The sequence below is a fragment of the Cnephaeus nilssonii genome (genome assembly GCF_951640355.1).
Source record: "Cnephaeus nilssonii genome assembly, chromosome: X".
In the NCBI taxonomy this organism is placed as follows: Eukaryota; Metazoa; Chordata; class Mammalia; order Chiroptera; family Vespertilionidae; genus Cnephaeus; species Cnephaeus nilssonii.
This window is the reverse complement of record NC_137071.1, coordinates 121,849,258-121,869,388: the sequence shown is the minus strand read 5'-3', so window position 1 is coordinate 121,869,388 and position 20,131 is coordinate 121,849,258. Positions and strand designations below refer to the sequence as shown.

The following is a 20,131-nucleotide window of genomic DNA, read 5'->3' as shown; positions in this document are numbered from 1 at the left end:
GGACATGCAGGAGGTAGCCAATCAATGATTCTCTCTCATCATTGATGTTTCTATCTCTCCCTCCCTCTCCCTTCCTCTCTGAAATCAATAATAATAAAAATAAAAAACACATCGGTTTTGCCCTGGTCCATGGCTCAGTTGGTTGGAGTGTCATCCCATACACCAATAGGTTGTGGGTTCGATCCCTGGTCAGGGTTCTTTTTTTTTTTTTTTTAATATATATTTTGTAATTGATTTTTTACAGAGAGGAAGAGAGAGGGATAGTTAGAAACATCGATGAGAGAGAAACATCGATCAGCTGCCTCTTGCACACCCACCACTGGGGATGTGCCCGCAACCAAGGTACATGCCCTTGACCGGAATCGAACCCGGGACCCTTGAGTCCGCAGGCCGACGCTCTATCCACTGAGCCAAACCGGTTTCGGCAGGGTTCTTTTTTAAAAATATATTATTGATTCCAGAGAGGAAGGGAGAGGGAAAGAGATGGAAACATCATTGATGAGAATCATTGATTGGCTGCCTCCTGCACGCCCCCAACTGGGAATCAAGTCTGCAACCTGGGCATGTGCCCTTGACTGGAATCGAACCTGGGACCCCCTTCAATCCGCAGGCCGACACTCTATGCACTGAGCCAAACCAGCCAGGGCGCTGGTCAGGGTTCTTATGGGAGGCAACCGATCGGTGTTTCTCACATCCATGTTTCTCTCTCTCTCAAAATCAATAAACATATCCTCGGGCGAGGAAAAAAACAAAACAAAAATAAACCAAAAACCGGTTTTCCTCCAGGAAGGACGCATCTTTTACCCTGCTGTTGCACCGGACCCATTCCCCTTATCTCCCTGGCCAGCTTTACCCCGTCCTCAGACAGCCCTACCCCCACCACACTTTTGCAAGCTGCAGTCCTCAATACAGCATGTGCCAAGCCAAGCCCTTTCACGTGTGCCAGCCTGCTTCCAGCAGGACCCCTGAACTCCACTTGAGACGGGCAGTTGCAAATGTTCCCAGACACCAAGTCCACACGCAAATGGCTTACGACTTACTGGTCCTCTGAGACTAAAGAACAGCTTAGAGCTATGGCCCCTGAATATTTTTGATCACCCACATCCTTCCAACCCTCTTGAGCATGCAACCCCACACTGTGTATATATACATGCGTATCATATGCACATACTAATCTGAACTTTATAAAACAAATACGAAATTTTAAAAGAAAATGTATTTAATACATTTTTATTAAAAGCATTATAATTAGCCCTGCCTGTGCGGCTCCGTGGTTGAGCATCGACCTATGAACCAGGAGGTCAAGAGTTCGATTCCCGGTCAAGGGCACATGCCTGGGTTGTGGGCTTGATCCCCAGTAGGGGGCGTGCAGGAGGCATGATTCTTTCTCATTGATGTTTCTATCTCTCTCCCTCCCTTCCTCCCTGAAATCAATAAAAATATTTTTTAAAAAGCATTATAATTATTTATTTGAAAATGCAAATGAAAAGTAGAGATGTGGGGGTTTTTAGACATTCTCAACGATGTGTCTTGTGTGCCTCTCAGGGCAAGTACCTGCAACTTTAGGGGCCACGGCCTCCATCACAGCTGTGACAAGAGGTTCTTCCGGAGCAGTGGGTTGCCATTGACCCACTGGCCGACTGAATGCAATTGCCCTGCGTGCGGCCTTTGGGAACATGCAAATCCCCTTCGACTCTGCAGCTGCTCACTGTCTTCCCGTGTCCACCCTCATCACCTTTTTGCCCAACCTTATGCCATCGATTTGCATTTCTTTTCTGTGAATCCTCTGGACCTTGCTGGTGGCGCCAAACAGTGTTGAAAAGTGGACAAGTCCACTGGTGCCAGGGGTCAAGGAGAGCAAACGCGGTCAGGAGGAAGGTGGAACTAGGCCGAGCCTCGGCCCTAAAGCTACAGGGCTGGGCGCCGGGAGAAAGAACATGGTCGGAACCCGGACCTGAGGCATCCCCGCTGTGCTAACGGCTAAGCCTGGGGCCCACTGCCCCCGGAGGTCGCAGCGTGTTTGGGATGAACGGGGCCCCAGTCCTGAAAGGGTGCCCCTGGCGACGATCGCAGACGACTCACACCCGGCTCGTGCGCCGCCTGAGACCACACCCAGCAGCTACCAACTGCGACCAAGAAGGTGGCCAGATCCACGCTCCCCCGCCAGTGCGTCGCTCCCATATGCGTCACATCCGGTGGGAACGGCCCCAGCCTAGAGCATTGAGCTGGCGTCGCTGGGGGCGGGGCTTCGGGGAGGGGCGGGGCCTCGGGGCGGGGCTGGCCCCTGCGGGCCCCGAGCTCGCCAGCGTCCGCCAGGCCCGGCAGGGTCTGGCGCCAGCGCTGAGCTCCTGGGTTGTGGCGGCAGGTGAGAGCCTCAGGGCGGAAAGGAGGCGACCCCTAGCCCCGGCTCTGCGCTGGCCCTGTCAGGCCAGACGGGGAAGGGCCGCCGCTCCGCGTTGATGAGGCCTGGCGCGGCTGCGGGGCCTGGGAATGGCGTGAGGCCCCCCTCTCCCCCCGCCGCGACCCTGGAACCCTCCGGCGGATCGCGGACCTGTCAGCTGCGGGCGCGCCTCTCCTCCCGTCCCTCCCTCCCTCCCGGGTTCGCTCCTGAGCTCTGCCCGTGCCCAGTGCGACAACTTTCTAGACTCCCAGGTAGGGAGAACCCCTGGGTCAGCACTGTCATCTGCTCTAACACCAAATCCTCGGCCGGTGTGGGAAAAGCTGCGGGCCTCGGGGTTCCCTTCCCTGCCTTGGGGAACCTCTGCACAAACTCTTCCGACCCTTCAAAGCAGAAATGGCGTGGGACCTGGGCCAGACCCCTCTTGCAGTGACTCAAAGCCGCCCGCCGTGCTGGAAGGACAGGGTCAATGGCCCGTAGCCTCCTCTCCCTTCTGAACTGATTCATGCCACCCCCGTGATTTCAGTCCCGGGTGTGTCTTCGTCTTTTCCTTGTGGCTCCCCTCCACTTTGCTCCTCACATACCCCCTCTCTGGTGTTCCTGCCTCTCTCTTCAGCGGTGGGACGCAAGGCTGGACCAAAGCCTCCAGGGTAAGTGACCCAAACTTCAGCAGAGGCCAGGGCACCCCAGGGCACTAGGGTAGAGACTTTCCCATGGGTGAGCCTTGGCTTAACCTGCCTTCCACCCACTGATTCCCCTGCTCCTGAGTCTCACACGAGTCTCACCAGGGCCAAAGGCTAATAGGACCTAGAGAGGCAGGTGCCTCTTCCAGGACTGGGACACTGCAGGGCATGAGGTAACCACCAGTAGTGATGAAAAACCGCTGTGTCCCCATCCTGGTTGCCCCAGTTCCAGCAGGCGATGTAACAATAGGGTGGGGCCGCCCAGATAAAGAAATAAAAGGAGGTGGACCTCCGCCTTTCACCCTGAGGCACCCCACCCCCTAGAAACACTCAAGTCCCCACTGGGAGTTCCAAGCTCAGATAGGATTGCGTGTGGGCACGGGGAAGAGTCGGAGCAGAGCCCCTCAGACATGATTCAGTGGCTCAACTTCTAGGACTGCCAGAGGAGTGGAATCTCTGCTGGGAGGAAAAGACACCCCCCCCCCCCCAGCGGCTATGTGGCCCTATCTGAGCCCCTCCTGCTTCTCCTTCCAGCAACTTCCATGGGGAGAGGGGACCTGCACCCTTCCAGACCCTCCATCACACCACTGTCAGCAGGTAGGATAGGCCAGATATCCATGGCAACCCCTTTGACAACTGCATGTCGGTGGCGGACATCAGCTCTTGGGGCCTTTGTCCTGATGATCACCTGCTGTCCACACCACTTTGTCGATTGCTTTCGGCCTGATAGCTGGCACTCAGGCAGCCCTAAACCTGCTCTCCGATGGCCTCTCGGATCTGGCCTGAGCCACTATTTCCCATCAGCACCCTTTCTTTCCTCGGGCTTGTCTCCTTGTCACCCCTGGGCAGCCTTTCCGAGATTTCATCCTGGTTGTGGCACAGCTGCAGCCCGCTGTAGCTGTGTCTTTTTAAAAATATATTTTTTTATTGATTTTGAGAGAGAGAGAGAGAAAGGGAGAGGGATTGAGAGATAGAAACATCGATGAGAGAGGAGAGCCCCCACTGGGGATCGAGCCCACAACCCAGGCATGTGCCCTGACCGGGAATACAACCGGCAATATCTTGGTTCCGGGGTCAACGCTCAACCGCTGAGCCACGCCAGCCGGGCTCTAGCTGTATCTTTTTTAAAAATAAATATATTTTATTGATTTTTTACAGAGAGGAAGGGAGAGGGAGAGAGATGGAGAAACATCGATGAGAGAGAAACATCGATCAGCTGCCTCCTGCACACTCCCTACCGGGGATGTGCCCGCAACCAAGGTACATGCCCTTGACCGGAATCGAACCCGGGACCCTTCAGTCCACAGGCCGAAGCTCTATCCACTGAGCCAAACGGGTTTCGGCTCTAGCTGTGTCTTGAAGCCGGTGGAAATCAGGCTAGTGGTGACAGGATCGGGAGTGGCTCTCCCGAATCCCTTGAAATCAGGGCATCTCTGCAGGGTCGCTGTGCTGGGGGCAAGCCCATCACTGTGCTGGGAACTCCCCATCTGGAGGTGGCCCCTCCGGGTTAGGGATGGCAAGCTTTAGGCAGTTGCTCTAGGGGATGGGGCAGCCGCATGGCACTCGAGCCAGCCAGCACTAGACATTGCCTTTCTGTTCCAAGGTTTGGGGCAGGGGGCCCCGCTGAGTCTCTCAGCAGTGGACTTCCAGGTCCCCATGCTCCTGGGATCACCAGTGCTCGCCCTCACCTGCCACTTCCCTGTGTCCCTTCTCTCCTTAGGAAGAGCTCTGTCATCAAGGAAGGCCCCACCCATGGACCCTTCTCAGGACAACCCAAAGGCACCAGCGAGGCTGCTATCCTAAGCCCCAGAGGGCCTGGGCACACCATCCTCTGCCAGGAGCCATGGTGTTGACGATGAGCAGCTCCCAGCTGAGGTCTGGCCCAGGAGGGGGCAGTGGCTGCAAAGGCCCCCGAGGCATGCTCAGGGCTGCCCTGCTGCTTGCCAGCCTGTCTTGGGGGGCACAGGGAACAGCCATTGCCAACCTCAGCACAGCTCTGGGCCACCCCGGGCCACTGCCAGGGGGCCCCTACTTGAGCATTGGGGACGGCTCCGTGGTGGAGTTTGAGTTCCCAGAGGATAGTGAGGGCATCATCGTGATCTCGAGCCAGTACCCAGGCCAGGGCAATGGTCTAGGGCCCACCCCCACGCTGAGAGTCACCTCCTTGGCCACGGAGGTGCTGACCATCCAAAACGTGAGTGCCATCACCTGGGGCAGTGGGGGCGGCTTCGTGGTGGGCATCCACTCGGGCCTGCCTGGGCGAGCCCCACTCCACATCCAGCTTCTGGACCCCAACGAAGCCCCACCCACGCTGATCGAGGAGCGGAAAGATTTCTGCATCAAGGTCTCACCTGCCGAGGACGCCCCCGCCCCCGTTGGCACCGACCTGGTCCACTTCTCAGAGAACCCGATCCTCTACTTGCTCCTGCCTCTCATCTTCGTCAACAAGTGTTCATTCGGGTGCAAAGTGGAGCTGGAGGTCCTGAAGGAGCTCCTGCACAGCCCCCAGCCCATGCTGCTCGGCCTGTTGGGCCAGTTCCTGGTAATGCCCTTCTATGCTTTCCTCATGGCCAAGGTCTTCATGCTGCCGCAGGCCCTGGCTCTGGGCCTCATCATCACCTGCTCGTCACCTGGTGGCGGGGGGAGCTACCTCTTCAGCCTCCTCCTCGGAGGGGATGTCACCCTGGCCATCTCCATGACTTTCATCTCCACGGTGGCCGCCACTGGTTTCCTGCCGCTGTCCTCGGCTGTGTACAGCCGCCTGCTCAGCATCCACGAGACACTCCACGTGCCCATCTCCAAGATCCTGGGGAGCCTGCTGTTCATCGCCATCCCCATCGTGGTAGGCGTGCTGATCAAGTCCAAGCTCCCCAAGTTCTCGCAGCTGCTGTTGCAGGTCATCAAGCCGTTTAGCTTTGTGCTGCTCCTGGGCGGCCTCTTCCTGGCCTACCGCATGGGGGTCTTCATCCTGGCGGGCGTCAGGCTGCCCATCGTGTTGGTGGGCCTCACTGTGCCCTTGGTTGGCCTCCTGGTGGGCTACTGCCTGGCCATGTGCCTGAAGCTGCCCGTGGCCCAGCGGCGGACAGTCAGCATCGAGGTGGGGGTACAGAACAGTGTGCTAGCCTTGGCCATGCTGCAACTGTCCCTCCGCCGCCTTCAAGCTGACTACGCCTCGCAGGCCCCCTTCATTGTGGCGCTGAGCGGCACCTCGGAGATGCTGGCCTTGGTTATTGGGCACTTCATCTATAGCAGCCTGTGCCCAGTTCCCTGAGGCCCCCCGGGGCCAAGCTTTTGCCACCCTCCCCTCCTGCCCCTCCCCGACCCCCACTGCCCCCACAGTTCTTGTGTACCAAAGGCCTTTAGTTCTCATGCACTATGCACTCAGAAAAAAAATCCAGGCTTATTTTTGTTACTGGTTTTTTTATTCTCCAGCTTTCAGTGCCAAAGAGGCCACGCTGAGTTACGGAGGCAGGCACTGCCCAGAAAATATATTTCAATAAAAGAGACAAGCAAGCTTGGGTCTCTTCCAGTCTCTGCCCTTTGGGGCCTGAGGGTGCGGGGGTAGAAGGGTGTTGACTGAGTAGGTGTGGGCCAGGGTGGAGGACTGGCTCGGGTTCCACGGTGACCTCTGCACGGACTTTCTCGGCCTTTCTTCCCCACGCTTCCCTTCTGGTAGAAGTGGCCCTCTGCTCTAGAATGGGCCGTGGGAGAACGAGAGCAGAGGCCTGGCTCCCCGCCTGCTGCCAAGTTTACTTGGCTTCCCGCCGCCAGACTGGGACGGGGGAGGCCGAAGGCCCGTGGCCAGGGTGGCAAGCTTGTCAGGGAGGGGCCCTTGGTGGACCAGAGAGGCAGACTGGGTGACGGCACCGCGACCAGCTACTCCCGCGGCTGCTCACGCGGGGCGAGCCAGGCCGCTCGCGGGGCGGGGCGGGGCGAGCGGGCTCTGGCCCTCCCTCCTCCCCACCCCCAGCTCTCCACGGAGCCCACCAGGCCCAGCTCGGTCCTCCCCGTCCTGGCAGACCCTCCTGCCCGATCGCAGCGGGCGGGTTTGCCACCCGGGGCGGTCCCAGGGCGGGGAGGAAGCGGGACGCCGAAGGGACTCCTCCTCCAGGAGCCACGAGGCAGGGCGGGGCCGGAGGCGGGGCCAGGGCGGCGGGCGCGCCCTCTCGCGGCTTCCGGTGGCGGCGGGGCGGTTCCGGCGCACGCCCGGGGCGGCGGCGCGCGGCAGGGGGCTGAGGGGTGCGTGTCGGCCTGGATGGACGCTGCCGCGGCCGCCATGCAGCTGACGGTGAAGGCGCTCCAGGGCCGTGAGTGCAGCCTGCAGGTAGCGTCCCCAAGCCCGCGATGCCCTCCGTGTCCGGGGCTCAGGGCTGGGCTGAGGGTGGGGAGCGGGCGGCGGGCGGGCGGGCAGGCGGGCAGCCGCGCTGGGGAGGCCGGGAGAGCCGCCGGCATCGGGGGCCGCGGGCTCAACCCCTGCTCCCGCCCTCGGCCAGGTGTCGGAGGATGAGCTGGTGTCCACGCTGAAACAGCTGGTCTCCGAGAAGCTGAACGTCCCTGTGCGCCAGCAGCGGCTGCTGTTCAAGGGCAAGGCCCTGGCAGGTAACGGGGAAGAGGAGGTGACCGGGGAGCCCTGCGTGAAATCGTGGTCGGGTGTCCAGGCCGAGCTAGGGCTGGGGCATCGGCCACTTGACCCTCGAGGCGGTGGCTGACCCCTCCTCAGCCAGATGCCACAGCAATCCCTGAGGCCGCCCCCACCGCCGTTGGTCATGACTTCATCGATCCCTTTTTGGCAGATGGGAAAAGACTCTCCGATTACAGCATCGGGCCCAATTCCAAACTCAACCTCGTGGTCAAACCTCTGGAGAAGGTGTTACTGGAAGAAAGCGCCCCGCAGAAAGTGGCCGAGGCCCCGCCCCTGCGCCCACCCGCCTGGCAGCTGATCGCCAAAGTCTTGGCCCGCCACTTCAGTGCCTCAGATGCCAGCAGGGTCCTAGATCAACTACAGAGGGTGAGAAGGGTAGCCCCAGACGCCCACTCCTGTCCCCGCTGCCCCCACCTGCCTCTGGCCTGGTGTACCCCCATGGGCACCCCCCCCCCCTGAATCCGCCTGGCCTTCTCTCCTCAGGATTATGAGAAGTCCCTGAGTCGCCTGACCCTGGATGACATCGAACGTTTAGCTAGCCGCTTCCTGCACCCCGAAGCCACTGAAGTTAAGGAGAAGGGGTTCTCTAAGTAAGATTCACGGAGTGTGGGGATGAGCCCGGCCAGGCTGCAAGCTGCATGTAGCATTAAATGTGTTCTCACGTTGCAATTTGGCTTATGATACTAGCTGGTGGGTACCCAGGAACTTGTACCCGGCTCTTGCGAGGTGCCAGGCACCGCTGAAAGCACTTGACCTGGGTTGGCTCCTCCACCTCGAACAAAAGGTGGGACGGCCGAGACTCCTTGCAGCGAAGTGAGGGAGCTCCAACCCGAGTCCAGCCAACTTCTCTAAGTGCCTCAGGATGAGAAAGAGAGAGGAGCTGTCTGGAAGATGCAGAGGGATGGGCTTGGGCATTTGGTGTTGACTAAACCCTCAAGTGATTCCTTTGCAGACCCCTGGCAGGTCCAGCCTGGGTGGGAGGCCGAGTGCCAGCCAGTCCTGGGAGCCCCCCCACCCCCCAGCTGCTGCAGCCAGTGTGCACACGATGAAGGAAAAGCAGCTTGGGGAGTCGGGGGTGAACATCGCCCAGCTCTGTGGTGTGACCTCAGGCAAGTCCCGGTGCCGTGTTGGTCCCCAGCCCTTGACTCTGCCCAGTGAAGGCCACTCCTTAAACCTCACTCCGTTTCCTTCATCCTGACTCCAGACCCGGGGCGGGGCGGGGCGGGTGTCTGCAGCGGCCCTCCCCTTTGTGTTCCATAAACTGAGGCCAGAAGCCAAGCAATAGCCAAGCATGGCCCAGAGATGGGGTGTCCTGGCCCCTTCCTGTCAAGCTCTTCCCTGGGCACCCTCTGTACTTGACTCCCGCTGGACACGGGTCGTTCTTGCTCCTTAAGGATGACAGGTGACTGGCTTGAGGTGACTCAGCAAGGCAGTGCCAGAGCCAGGCCTCAGCCGGGCCCCCATGCCATGTGCTCACCCACAGAATGGAAGCGGACCCTCCCCCCACCACGTGTGCACAAGGGCTTTCACTTTGCACGCCCCTCACTGCCCAAAAGGAAACCTCGGAGTGCCAGGGAGTGGGCAGAAGCACAGCCTGGTGGCACTGGTCTTCCCACCTGCCTGGTATGTGGGCACTAGAGTTCACCTAGGCACCTGCTCCTTGGAGGAGGTCACCCAGGGCACAGGAGGATGGATCCCCGAGCCCTGCCACCCTCCCTGCCCGAGGCCCTGGGCTGGGCTGGGCAGACGGACAGAGGCCTTCTGGGTGAAGGATTTGAAGAGCAGATGGAAGCCCCTGGCCCCACCTGAGAGCCGGGAATATCAAACAGCAGGGCCTGCGTGGGAGCCCGTGTGATCTAGCAGCTCACGTGACAGACTTGCCAACGCTCTCCTTTATTCTGAGTCAGGAATTTTATGTTGATATTTTCAATAGCACTAAAAGGTGAATGTGAGACTTTGATCCAAAAAGAACTATTTCAGCCAGGCTGCTCTTGGTTTCCAGTCATTGGTTTAACCATAAAGGAAATGGGTTTAAACAATAAAGGAAACTTAACCGGTTTACAAAACTGAGAAGTCCAGGGGTATTGGCAGCAGATGAACAATTTCACCAAATACCCAGTTTCTTCCTACCTCCCCTCTGCGCTCTGCACTGTCTGCTTCATCCCAGGCTGCCGCCTCAGGAGCAAAGATGGCTGCCTGCAGCTTCCACTGAACCCCTCGTTCATAGCCAGCACCTTCTCGCCCTGTAGTGTAGCTTCTTTCTCACTTGCCTCCAGTAAATAAACTCATTTTTATTGGTCAGAACTGGGTCGTGCCTCCAATCATTTTGTCCAGGGGCGGGTTGCGGTGGGTAGTGGGAGGCCAGCCCCCCTGGGCACGCATGTGCTGTGGATGGGAGAGGGAATTCTCAACAAAAGCCAGGTCCTCGGGAAGGGGAAGTGGGGGCCCCAAGTGGCAACTGTCACTGCAGGGGAGTGACACGCAGATGCACGTTTCAGACAGACCCTAGAGGTGGTCTTTGAGTTCCTTGTGCCAGTGTCTCCCAGCTTGGGTGTGACAGCCACCTGGTGGTTAGGAGACATCTGGGCAGTTGGACACAGCGGTGAGGAACTCAGCAGGGCCATCAGGCAGGATGTAGAGACAGGAGTGGAGTCCAGAGCGTGTGATGGGAGCCTCAGTCAAGGGAGAGCTGATGGAGCCAGGCCCAGTCTGATTCCAGAGCCATCTGTGATCGCGGGCTACCTGTGGACAGGACATCCTAGAAGCTGTGAAGATGGATGAGGTGGCTTCCCAGAGAGTGTGGCGTGAAAAGGGGGGAGGACTGGGCCTTGAGGAACTTCACCAACTGGAGATGGAGTAGAGGCCAAGAGCAACCCCAGATGCAAGGCCACAGGGAGAGCTAGCTCAGTGTCAGACGCCAGGAATGCCCTTCCAGAGGGCTGCCAAGAGGCAAAGTGAGGGCAGGCCAGAGCCTCCGCTGCATTAGTAACCAGAAGGTCATTGGCGCCCTGGCCACTGTGGCTCAGTGGTTAGTGTCAGCCTGTGCACCAGAGGGGTCCCAGGTTCTATTCCTAGTCAAGGGCACATGCCTGGATTTCAGGGGCACATGTGGGAGGCAACCAAACGATGTGTCTCTGTCACATCAATGTTTCCCTCCTCCTCCTCCTCCTCCTCCTCCTCCTCCTCCTCCGCCTCCTCCTCCTCCTCCTCCTCCTCTTCCTCCTCCCCCTTCCCTTCCATTCTCTAAAATCAATGGAGAAAATGTCCTAGCTCCTCGGATAAGGTTTTGTTGTTTTTTTTTTTAAAAAAGGTCATTGGTGATTTTGGGGGGAAGGGGGGGCAAGAAGCAACTACTGTATGGGGAAGGGAGGAGATGGTGACAGTAACTGGGGACCCCTCATTTTAGAAGCTTGTGTGTGACAAGACAGAGATGGGCAGGTTGGGGAAGGGCAGGCAGGAAAGGGAGGAAATGCTACAGCGATGAGTGATGGGAGGCCCAGATGGGAAGGGACCAGGAGGCTCTGGTCCAGGCCCCAAGCTGTCATGAGAGGAGACGGCACTCCACGTGAGGATGGAGCAGCCACAGGCCGCACTCTGCCTTTGCCCCCAGAGTCTGGGGATGGCCCCATGGACACCTGCAGGCCCCAATGCTGAGATCCTTCAATAGGTGTCAAAATGTTTACTGCAGCCCGGCCGGCGTGGCTCAGTGGTTGAGCATCGCCCTATGACCCAGGAGGTTATGGTTCGATTCCCGATCAGGGCACATGCCCGGGTTGCGGGATTGATCTCCAGTGTGGGGTGTGTATGAGGCAGCCGATCCATGATTCTCTCTTATCATTGATGTTTCTATCTCTCTCTCCCTCTCCCTTCCTCTCTGAAATCATTTTTTTAAAAAAAGCTTATACAGCCATCCCCAATTTCAATCCAGCATCACAGTTCTTTGCCACCTTCCCTTATTCCAAAGTGAGACTTTTCATTCCCGGAAGCGTGGATATATTTACTCATTGGCTCTACCAGATAGAATCTGTCTTAAAGCACACCCAAAATAGCTTCACAGTCACCTCATCGCTGCCATTGCCGACAGCAAACACCCTAAGAGTGAAGCCAGCGCCTTTTGTACTGAGAATATAGCCCATGAAGGGAGCACAGTCAGACAGCTGAGTTTAAAAGGCACTTGAATCCTTGTCACTGTGTGGTTTTGTTATAAATTGGATAAGCAGTTAGACTCATTTTTGTTTTTATTCAACTTTAGCATGTGATTTTCTCACTCTTTCAAATGTATTTTTTGGGCATTTAAAATATTTACAGCCTGGCCGGTGTGGCTCAGTGGTTGAGCATCAATCTATGAACCAAGAGGTCACGGTTCGATTCCTGGTCAGGGCACATGCCAGGGTTGTGGGCTCTGTCCCCAGTAGGAGGCGTTTAGGAGGCAGCCGATCAATGATTCTCTCTCATCATTGATGTTTCTATCTCTCTCTTCCTCTCCCTACCTCTCTGAAATCAATAAAAATATATTTTAAAAAATTTACAATGCTGCCGAAACCGGTTTGGCTCAGTGGATAGAGCGTCGGCCTGCGGACTGAGGGGTCCCGGGTTCGACCCCGGTCAAGGGCATGTACCTTGGTTGCGGGCACATCCCCGGTGGGGGGTGTGCGGGAGGCAGCTGGTCGATGTTTCTCTCTCATTGATGTTTCTAGCTTTCTATCCCTCTCCCTTCCTCTCTGTAAAAAAATCAATAAAATATATATTTTTTAAAAAAAAGTTTACAATGCTTCAAAGTCAACAGTATATTCCAAGAAACCCTATACCCATGCCAACCTCCATAGGTGACCATTTTCATCAGTTTTGTGCGTATGTAATTCTTTGTTTCATTCAACAGGGAACAAACGACCTACTCTCTAAACTGCACTGAACAAGAAAGGGGCATCAGAGATGATATATTAACAATATATAAGTGAACAAATCAAGGTGATAATTTCAGATGATTAGAAATGCTATGCAGCAAATTTAAATGGGCAAATGTGATGGAGCATGCCTAGGGGTAGTGTTAGACTGGTGATCCATAAGTCCTCTCAGAGGTGACATGGTACTCAATATCCTAATGACAAGAAGGAGTCAGCCATGGGAAAGTTTGGGGACAGTTTTCCAAAGAGAAGAGCAAATGCAAAGGGCTGGGGGCAGGTCACCCCCGGTCAGAGCAGAGAAATGGCCCCAGAGGCTGCAGAGGATGAGGAAACAGGCAGGTGGGGGGAGAGGGTGAAGGAGCTGGGAGCCAGACCACCCAGGGCTTTTATAAGCTACAACGAAGAGTTTGGATTTGATTCCAAGGGAAATGGGAAATAATTTTAAGATTTTAAGCAAAGTCCTGTCAATGTTGCTCAGTAACCACCTATGAACCAGGAGGTCACAGTTTGATTCCCAGTCAGGGCACATGCCGGGTTGTTCCCATGTACCCTTTTTTGGGGGGTAAATATTTTTTTTATTGATTTCAGAGAGGAAGGGAGAGGGAGAGAGAGATAGAAACATCAATGATGAGAGAGAATCACGGATCGGCTGCCTCCTGCAGGTCCCACACTGGGGATTGAACCCACAACCTGGGCATGTGCCCTGACTGGGAATCGAACCATGACCTCCTGGTTCACAGTTCGAGGCGCAACCACTGAGCCACGCCTGGCTGGGCAATAAAAAAAAATATTTTTAAAAAATATTTTAAGCAGAAATTTGATATGATATGGTTTATATTAAAAATGAAAACCTGCCGAAACCGGTTTGGCTCAGTGGATAGAGCGTCGGCCTGCGGACTGAAAGGTCCCAGGTTCGATTCCGGTCAAGGGCATTTACGTTGGTTGCGGGCACATCCCCAGTGGGGGGGTGTGCAGGAGGCAGCTGGTCGATGTTTCTCTCTCATCGATGTTTCTGGCTCTCTATCCCTCTCCCGTCCTCTCTGTAAAAAATCAATAAAATGTATTAAAAAAAAAATGAAAACCTAACCCTAGCTGGTTTGGCTCAGTAGATGGAGCACTGGCCTGCAGACTGAAGGGTCCCGGGTTCGATTCCAGTCAAGGGCACATGCCTGGGTTGCGGGCTCAATCCCCAGTAGGAGGCATGCCAGAGGCAGCCGATCAATGATTCCCTCATCATTGATGTTTCTATCTCCCCCTTCCTCTCTGAAATCAATAAAAATATATTTTTTAAAAAATGAAGACCTGGTTCTGCTGTGTGGAGAATAGGCTCTAGAGGAGCAGGTGTAGAGAAAACCAGGTAGGAAGCTGTGGAAGGAGTTCAGGGAAAGGTGGTAGCTCCCACTGGAGACTAGCAATGAAGAGGGAGAGAAGTGGGCTGCTTAGGCTCTGTTGAGATCCAACAGGATTTAAGGATACAGTTCAGGTTTTTGTCCTTCCTTACGATTACAAGGAGGAAAATAGAAAACTAGCATGATCATTACTTTAAAAACTTATTTTTGATTAAAAATTCATATAAGCCCTAACCAGTTTGTCTCAGTGGACAGAGCGTCAGCCTGCGGACTGAAGGGTCCCAGGTTCGACTCCGGTCAAGGGCATGTACCTTGGTTGTGGGCACATCCCCAGTAGGGGGTGTGCAGGAGGCAGCTGATCCATGTTTCTCTCTCATCGATGTTTCTAGCTCTCTATCCCTCTCCCTTCCTCTCTGTAAAAAATCAATAAAATATATTTAAAAAAATAAGAATTCATATATGGTCACTGTCAAAAATGTTTGGGAAAACACAAAAAAGAAATTATCACCCACAATGCCATCAAACAGAGATAATAAGCATTTACTTCTTGGTGTATTGCTCTAGGATTTCAATGTATGTATTGAGTAGTTTACTAAGTTGGGTTTTTCGTGATTTTAGATTTGCATTCTGATTTTTCACATATGACATTAGCCCTGTTCCACTGCCACTACTTTATGTCAGGTCCCTATCATTTCCTTCCTTGCCTCTGTGCGGGCCTCCCTGCTGGCAGGCTCAATTTTCACACTTGCCTACTTAGCGGTCTTTCTGAAAGGCAAATATGATTGACTCATCGCCCCCTGTAAAGCCACTTTGGTTTCTCCATCTACATCGGCGATGGGGTCAGGGTGCAGAGCAGTAGCCCTGTGGGCTATCCGACCCCATCTCTCTCCACAAATCACTATAAGAACGTTGAGCCACATTTCTTGGGAACATTGGGCCCAGAGAAGGGACTGGGTGGGTAACTATCCCACGTGTCTGGTGGCCTCACACGAGGTGGGGGGAGGAGTGGGGATGTTTACGCAGGGGACACTGAGGTCACACGTCGCTTTAAGGGGCGGAGCATCATGAGGGAGCGCGCGCAGGCTAGGCAGCCAACGAGATGTCTCCCGGCAGAGGCAGGGCTGGCTGGGTGGGAACCAATCTCCCGCCCAACCGAATTGCGGGCGGGCGGGGAGGGCGGGGGGGGGGGTTTATGCCGGAGCTCTGGGAATCCCGTTTAACTTCGCGCTTAGGGGCGGAGCTTCGTGAGGGCGTCCGCCACAGTGTCTCCCGGACTCGCGGGTGGCAGGGCCAGCTTGGTGGAATTGACCCCACAACAGGGGGCCTCAGTAGGGCCTGGTTACGCAGGCCTGAGGGGCGGAGTCAGCGCGAGGGGCGGGGCCAACGTGAAGGGGCGGGGCCTTGGCGTACGCTGGGGGTTAGAATGACGCTCCAGGGGCGGGGTCGAAGGCGGAGCTAGGCGGGGCCAACGTGAGGGGGCGGAGCCTTAGCGTACGCTGGGGGTTAGAACGACGCTCCAGGGGCGGGATCGAAGGCGGAGCTAGGCGGGGCGAGGCGACATGCATGCGGCAGCTCCAGGCCTCACCCGAGCCCAGGTCCGGGAAGGTGCGGGCGCCGCGGGCGATACAGCCCGCGCCGATCCACGTGTTGCGCGAGCACAGCATGCCTCAGGGCGCGGGGAAGACGCCGCACTCACGGCCGGAAGGCCTGGAAATCAACATACGTTGTATCCTACCGCGGGGGCACAGCGGAAATACGCTGTGGGCTGTCTTCGGACGGCTGTGTAGGCTGCAGAGGGACACACCGAGCGGGGCCGAAAGGGGAGCAGAGAGAACTAGGCGCAGCTTGGGTGTGTACGGGCCAGGGGCAGTCTGGAGGGGAAGAAATGAGAGCAGGGGAGTAACGGGGTGGCTGGTGGGAATCAGGCCCAGGGGTGGCCTGGAGGGGGTGAGACTAGCCAAGGTGGCCTGGGAGGGGACCTGAGACACAAAGTCGATGTGGATGGTGCCTTAACGGAATCTCCACCAGCGCCCTCAGTGTGCCATTCCCGTCCCCCTTGGAGGCAGACATCGCCCGTGGATCCCTGGCCCCAGATGTGGAACCTCACCGAGAAGTGGTTCAGAAGGAATTCACTGTGAACGGCAGCGTCCTAGCGGTGTAAGCTCTACAAGGGCGGCGGGGAGGAGGCGGGGCAGCAGGTGGCAGGGCCAGTCTCCACCAAGGGGTGATTTGCTGGAGACACGGAAACACTCAAGGGTTAGGTTTGGTGCGCTCTAAGGGGTGTTGTCCTGGGGACAGCTAAAGATTCAGTGTAATGCCTGAGGGGCAGAGCAAGGAAGGGAGGAGTCATCATCTCTAATTTGAATTTCTTTTTTTAAAAAATATATTTCCGCCCTGGCCAGTTTGGTTCAGTGGATAGAGCGTCGGCCTGTGGACTCAAGGGTCCCAGGTTCGATTCTGGTCCAGGGCATGTACCTTGGTTGCAGGCACATCCCCAGTGGGGGGTGTTCAGAAGGCAGCTGATCGAGGTTTCTCTCTCATCGATGTTTCTAACTCTCTCTTCCTCTCCTTTCCTCTCTGTAAAAGGATCAATAAAATATATATTTTTTAAAAATAAAAATATATTTCCATTGATTTCAGAGAGGGAGGGAGAGAGAGATAGAAACATCATAAAAATATATTTCCATTGATTTCAGAGAGGGAGGGAGAGATAGAAACATCATAAAAATATATTTCCATTGATTTCAGAGAGGGAAGGAGAGAGAGATAGAAACATCAGTGATGAGAGAGAATCATGGATCAGCTGCCTTCTGCATGCCCCAAACTGGGAATCTACCCGCCAACCCCCGCATGTGCCCTGACCTGGAATCAAACCGTGACCTCCTGGTTCATAGGTTGATGCTCAACCACTGAGCCACAGGGGCCAGGCTGATTTTCTTTTTTCCCCTCACTTTTAGCCACTGGAGAGCTGAAGATTCTCGTCTCCTCCGAACTTCCATCATGAGCTTTCTTGACCAGCTTTCCCTAGTGATGCGGACCATGCAGCGCTTCGGGCCCCCTCTTCCCCGCTGAGCCTGGGCTAGGAAAAGGGGGCTGAGGCCCAACCTTGTATCCAGTCCTGGGCAGTGGATCCTTCCTATGGCAGTGATTCCTGCAGTAGTTGCCACTTTATTACGAGGCCCTCATCTTTTGCCTGTACTGGCCCTTGGACAATTGTGGTCCACTTGTTTTGTTTGGTGCTTAAGTGTTTGTCACTACGGCAAATAAAACTGAGCTTCTATTCCATGTCTGAGTTTCTTTTCAGCTACAGCACCTCCTAACAGTCTTGTCTTTGTCCCGGGGTTGGAGGGGGAGGTCTGGGGATCAGATATTCCAACGCTACAAGGAAGCTAAAGACCATTTAGGAAATGGAAAATGGGTCCTGCCATTCAGTGTTAACTACTGTGAACATTTTGGAATCTTTCCTTCTTTTCATAGCTGTATGTATATCGTAAACATAACAATACCGTAATGTATAATATTTTGCAAGGTTAGCATTTTTACTAATATTTTTTGTTTTTGTTTTTTATTGTTTTGTGTGCGAGAGAAACATCCATTTGTTGTTCCACTTATTTATGCATTCATTGGTTGTTTCTTGTACGTGCCCTGACCAAGGATCAAACCCACAACCTTGGCATAGTGGGACAATGCTCTAACAAACTGAACTACCTGGCCAAGGCTTTACTAATATTTTTTTAAAATATATTTTATTGATTTTTTACAGAGAGGAAGGGAGAGGGATACAGAGTTAGAAACATCGATGGGAGAAAAACATCGATCAGCTGCCTCCTGCACACCCCCCACTGGGGATGTGCCCACAACCAAGGTACATGCCCTTGACTGGAATCGAACCTGGGACCTTTCAGTCTGCGGGCCGATGCTCTCTATCCACTGAGCCAAACCAGTCAGGGCTTACTAATGTTTTTCATCTAACATGAACTTTTCCTCTTTTTTTTTAAATCCTCACCCTAGGATATTTTTCCATTGGTTTTTAGAGTGGAAGAGAGAGGGAAAGACAGAGAAATATTGATTGAGAGAAACACATCAATTGGTTGCCTCCTGCACATGCCCCAACCAGGGCCTGGGCTGGGGAGGAGCCTGGGGAGGTACGTGCCCAGAACCCTTTTGTCCACAGGCTGATGCTCTATCCACCGAGCCAAACCGGCTAGGGCTGAACTTTTCCTCTTTCTAAAAATTCTTCAAAAGCATTATTGAATGGAGGCATAGCACATACATTATAATGTAATTATTGACTACTCTATTTTCAATTTCTGTCCTATTATAGGTAATGATTCAATGGAATTTTTATTTTATTTTTAAATATATTTGTATTGATTTCAGAGAGGAAGAGAGAGACAGATAGAAACATTAACGATGAGAGAGAATCATTGATAGGCTGCCTCCAGAAATCGAAACTTGGCCTCCTGGTTCATAGGTCAACGCTCTAGCACTGACCCACGCCAGCCAGGTGCAATGGAATCTTTTAAAAAGTGTTGTTGTTGGTTTTAGAGAGGAAGGGAGAGGGAACGAGGGATAGAAACATCAATGATGAGAGAGAATCATTGATCGGCTGCCTCCTGAAGGCCTCCCACTGGGGATCGAGCCGGAATCGAACCAGTGCCCTGGTGCATGGGACAACATTCAAGCAACTAAGCCAGTGATGGGCAACCTTTTGAGCTTGGTGTGTCAAACTTCGCCAAAAAACTGAGCTTAACTCGGGTAGTGTGTCACTTTGAGGAAAAAACTAACTCCAAGACTCTAGTCACAAATGTTTCATCCTCAGGAGCAGCAAATGTTTCATCCTCGGCACGCGGCCGCGTGTCATCAGAAATGGCTATGCGTGTCAGTGTTGACACGCGTGTCATAGGTTTGCCATCACTGAACTAAGCCATACCAGTCAGGCTGGAATTCTTGTATATAAATCATTGCATGAATGATTGTTTCCTTAAGACAGATTCCAAGAGGTGGACTTACTGAGTTAAATATTTATGATTTATTGTATAAAGCCTCATTCTACAGTGCAAAATTGCACTACAGAAGCCCTAACTAGTTTGGCTCAATAGATAGAGCATTGGCCCTCGGCTTGAAGAGTCCCAGGTTTGATTCTGGTCACAGGCATGTACCTCAGTTGCAGGCTTGATCCCTGGCCCAGGTCAAGGCATGTGCAGGAGGCAACCAATTGATGTGTCTCTCACATCTCTATTTCTCTCTCTGTCTCTCCCCGTCCCTTGCACTCTCTCTGAAAGTCAATGGAGAAAAAATCCTCGGATGAGGCCAGAATGCTGATTTCCCACATCCTTGTCACTGTTTTGTCTCCTTGGCAAAAATTTGTTTTTAATCTAGTTTGCATGAAAAGAGCAAACAACCCCAAAATACGAAAAGCAGAGCTTTGTGGGATGACTGGCCTTGACCCAGGTCAGTGAAGTAAAGTGTTGGGACAATTGGTTTAAGCCTTTCATTGGAAAGAATGAGCTCCCTGTAAATCATATTGCAGCTCTTGCTAAACTTACTTATTTTAGCAGCTCTTTTTATAGATGCCATCAGATTGTCTGCAAGATGATCATGTTTTCTTAGAATAAAAGCGGTTTGCTTCCTTTTTCAAGTCGGATGCCTTTCCATTGGTTAATATCCTTTCTCGTTATGAGGTTGTATTTTGGTGCTTCTCTGCATGCCTGGTAATTTTAGATTGGATGCCAGACATGATTTTCCCTTGAGTGCTGGATATCTCTTTTTAAAATATATTTTTATTGGTTCCAGAGAGGAAGGGAGAGGGAGAGAGAGAAGGAAACATCAATGAGAGAGAATCATTGATCGGCTGCCTCCTGCACGCCCCCTACTGGCGATGGAGCCTGCAACCCAGGCATGTGTCCTTGTCCAGAATCGAACCCAGGACCCTTCAGTCTGCAGGCTGCCAAACCAGTTAGGGCAGTGCTGGATATCTATATAGTCCTAGACATACTTTTAGCTTTGCTCTGAATGCTAAGTGGCTTAGAAATAGCTGAGCCCTTACTGGTGTGGCTCAGTGGATAGAGCGTCGGCCTGACTCAGGGATCCCAGGTTCGATTCCGGTCAAGGGCATGTACCTTGGTTGTGGGCACATCCCCAGTGGGGGGGGG

General features: G+C 54.1%; 3 protein-coding genes across 8 annotated transcripts; all 3 read left to right on the top strand.

Moving 5' to 3' along the window:
• Positions 1-2,279: 2,279 nt before the first annotated feature.
• Positions 2,280-6,450, top strand: SLC10A3 (solute carrier family 10 member 3). 6 transcript variants are annotated; one of them, XM_079764336.1, is made up of 4 exons: positions 2,280-2,652; positions 3,015-3,048; positions 3,516-3,678; positions 4,802-6,450. In XM_079764336.1, the coding sequence occupies exons 1-4, from the start codon at positions 2,460-2,462 to the stop codon at positions 6,350-6,352; spliced, it is 1,941 nt and encodes a 646-aa protein (XP_079620462.1). In that variant the 5' UTR covers positions 2,280-2,459; the 3' UTR covers positions 6,353-6,450. The 6 variants fall into 6 exon arrangements, with proteins under 6 accessions (XP_079620462.1, XP_079620467.1, XP_079620464.1 ...); XM_079764337.1 differs by having other exon boundaries at positions 2,562-2,652; positions 2,793-3,048; XM_079764339.1 differs by having other exon boundaries at positions 2,601-2,652; positions 3,616-3,678.
• An 820-nt stretch (positions 6,451-7,270) lies between these two features.
• UBL4A (ubiquitin like 4A) lies at positions 7,271-10,021 on the top strand. Its single transcript, XM_079766003.1, has 4 exons — positions 7,271-7,405; positions 7,575-7,680; positions 7,875-8,089; positions 8,207-10,021. Exons 1-4 carry the CDS (start codon positions 7,337-7,339, stop codon positions 8,315-8,317), a joined length of 501 nt encoding a protein of 166 aa, XP_079622129.1. The 5' UTR covers positions 7,271-7,336; the 3' UTR covers positions 8,318-10,021.
• A 5,464-nt stretch (positions 10,022-15,485) lies between these two features.
• Positions 15,486-17,256, top strand: LAGE3 (L antigen family member 3). The gene is made up of 3 exons (XM_079764751.1): positions 15,486-15,702; positions 16,005-16,133; positions 16,934-17,256. The coding sequence occupies exons 1-3, from the start codon at positions 15,536-15,538 to the stop codon at positions 17,046-17,048; spliced, it is 411 nt and encodes a 136-aa protein (XP_079620877.1). The 5' UTR covers positions 15,486-15,535; the 3' UTR covers positions 17,049-17,256.
• The last annotated feature ends 2,875 nt before the right edge of the window (positions 17,257-20,131 follow it).

Bases quoted from the DNA above. Each gene is read 5' to 3' on its own strand.
- LAGE3 (XM_079764751.1), top strand. From the start codon at position 15,536: ATGCATGCGGCAGCTCCAGGCCTCACCCGAGCCCAGGTCCGGGAAGGT. The intron at 15,703-16,004 runs GTATCCTACCGC...AATCTCCACCAG, and splicing joins CCTGGAAATCAACATACGTT to CGCCCTCAGTGTGCCATTCC. The intron at 16,134-16,933 runs GTAAGCTCTACA...CCTCACTTTTAG, and splicing joins AACGGCAGCGTCCTAGCGGT to CCACTGGAGAGCTGAAGATT.
- UBL4A (XM_079766003.1), top strand. From the start codon at position 7,337: ATGGACGCTGCCGCGGCCGCCATGCAGCTGACGGTGAAGGCGCTCCAG. The intron at 7,406-7,574 runs GTAGCGTCCCCA...GCCCTCGGCCAG, and splicing joins GCCGTGAGTGCAGCCTGCAG to GTGTCGGAGGATGAGCTGGT. The intron at 8,090-8,206 runs GTGAGAAGGGTA...TTCTCTCCTCAG, and splicing joins TCCTAGATCAACTACAGAGG to GATTATGAGAAGTCCCTGAG.
- SLC10A3 (XM_079764336.1), top strand. From the start codon at position 2,460: ATGAGGCCTGGCGCGGCTGCGGGGCCTGGGAATGGCGTGAGGCCCCCC. The intron at 2,653-3,014 runs GTAGGGAGAACC...CTCTCTCTTCAG, and splicing joins ACAACTTTCTAGACTCCCAG to CGGTGGGACGCAAGGCTGGA. The intron at 3,049-3,515 runs GTAAGTGACCCA...CTCAACTTCTAG, and splicing joins GCTGGACCAAAGCCTCCAGG to GACTGCCAGAGGAGTGGAAT.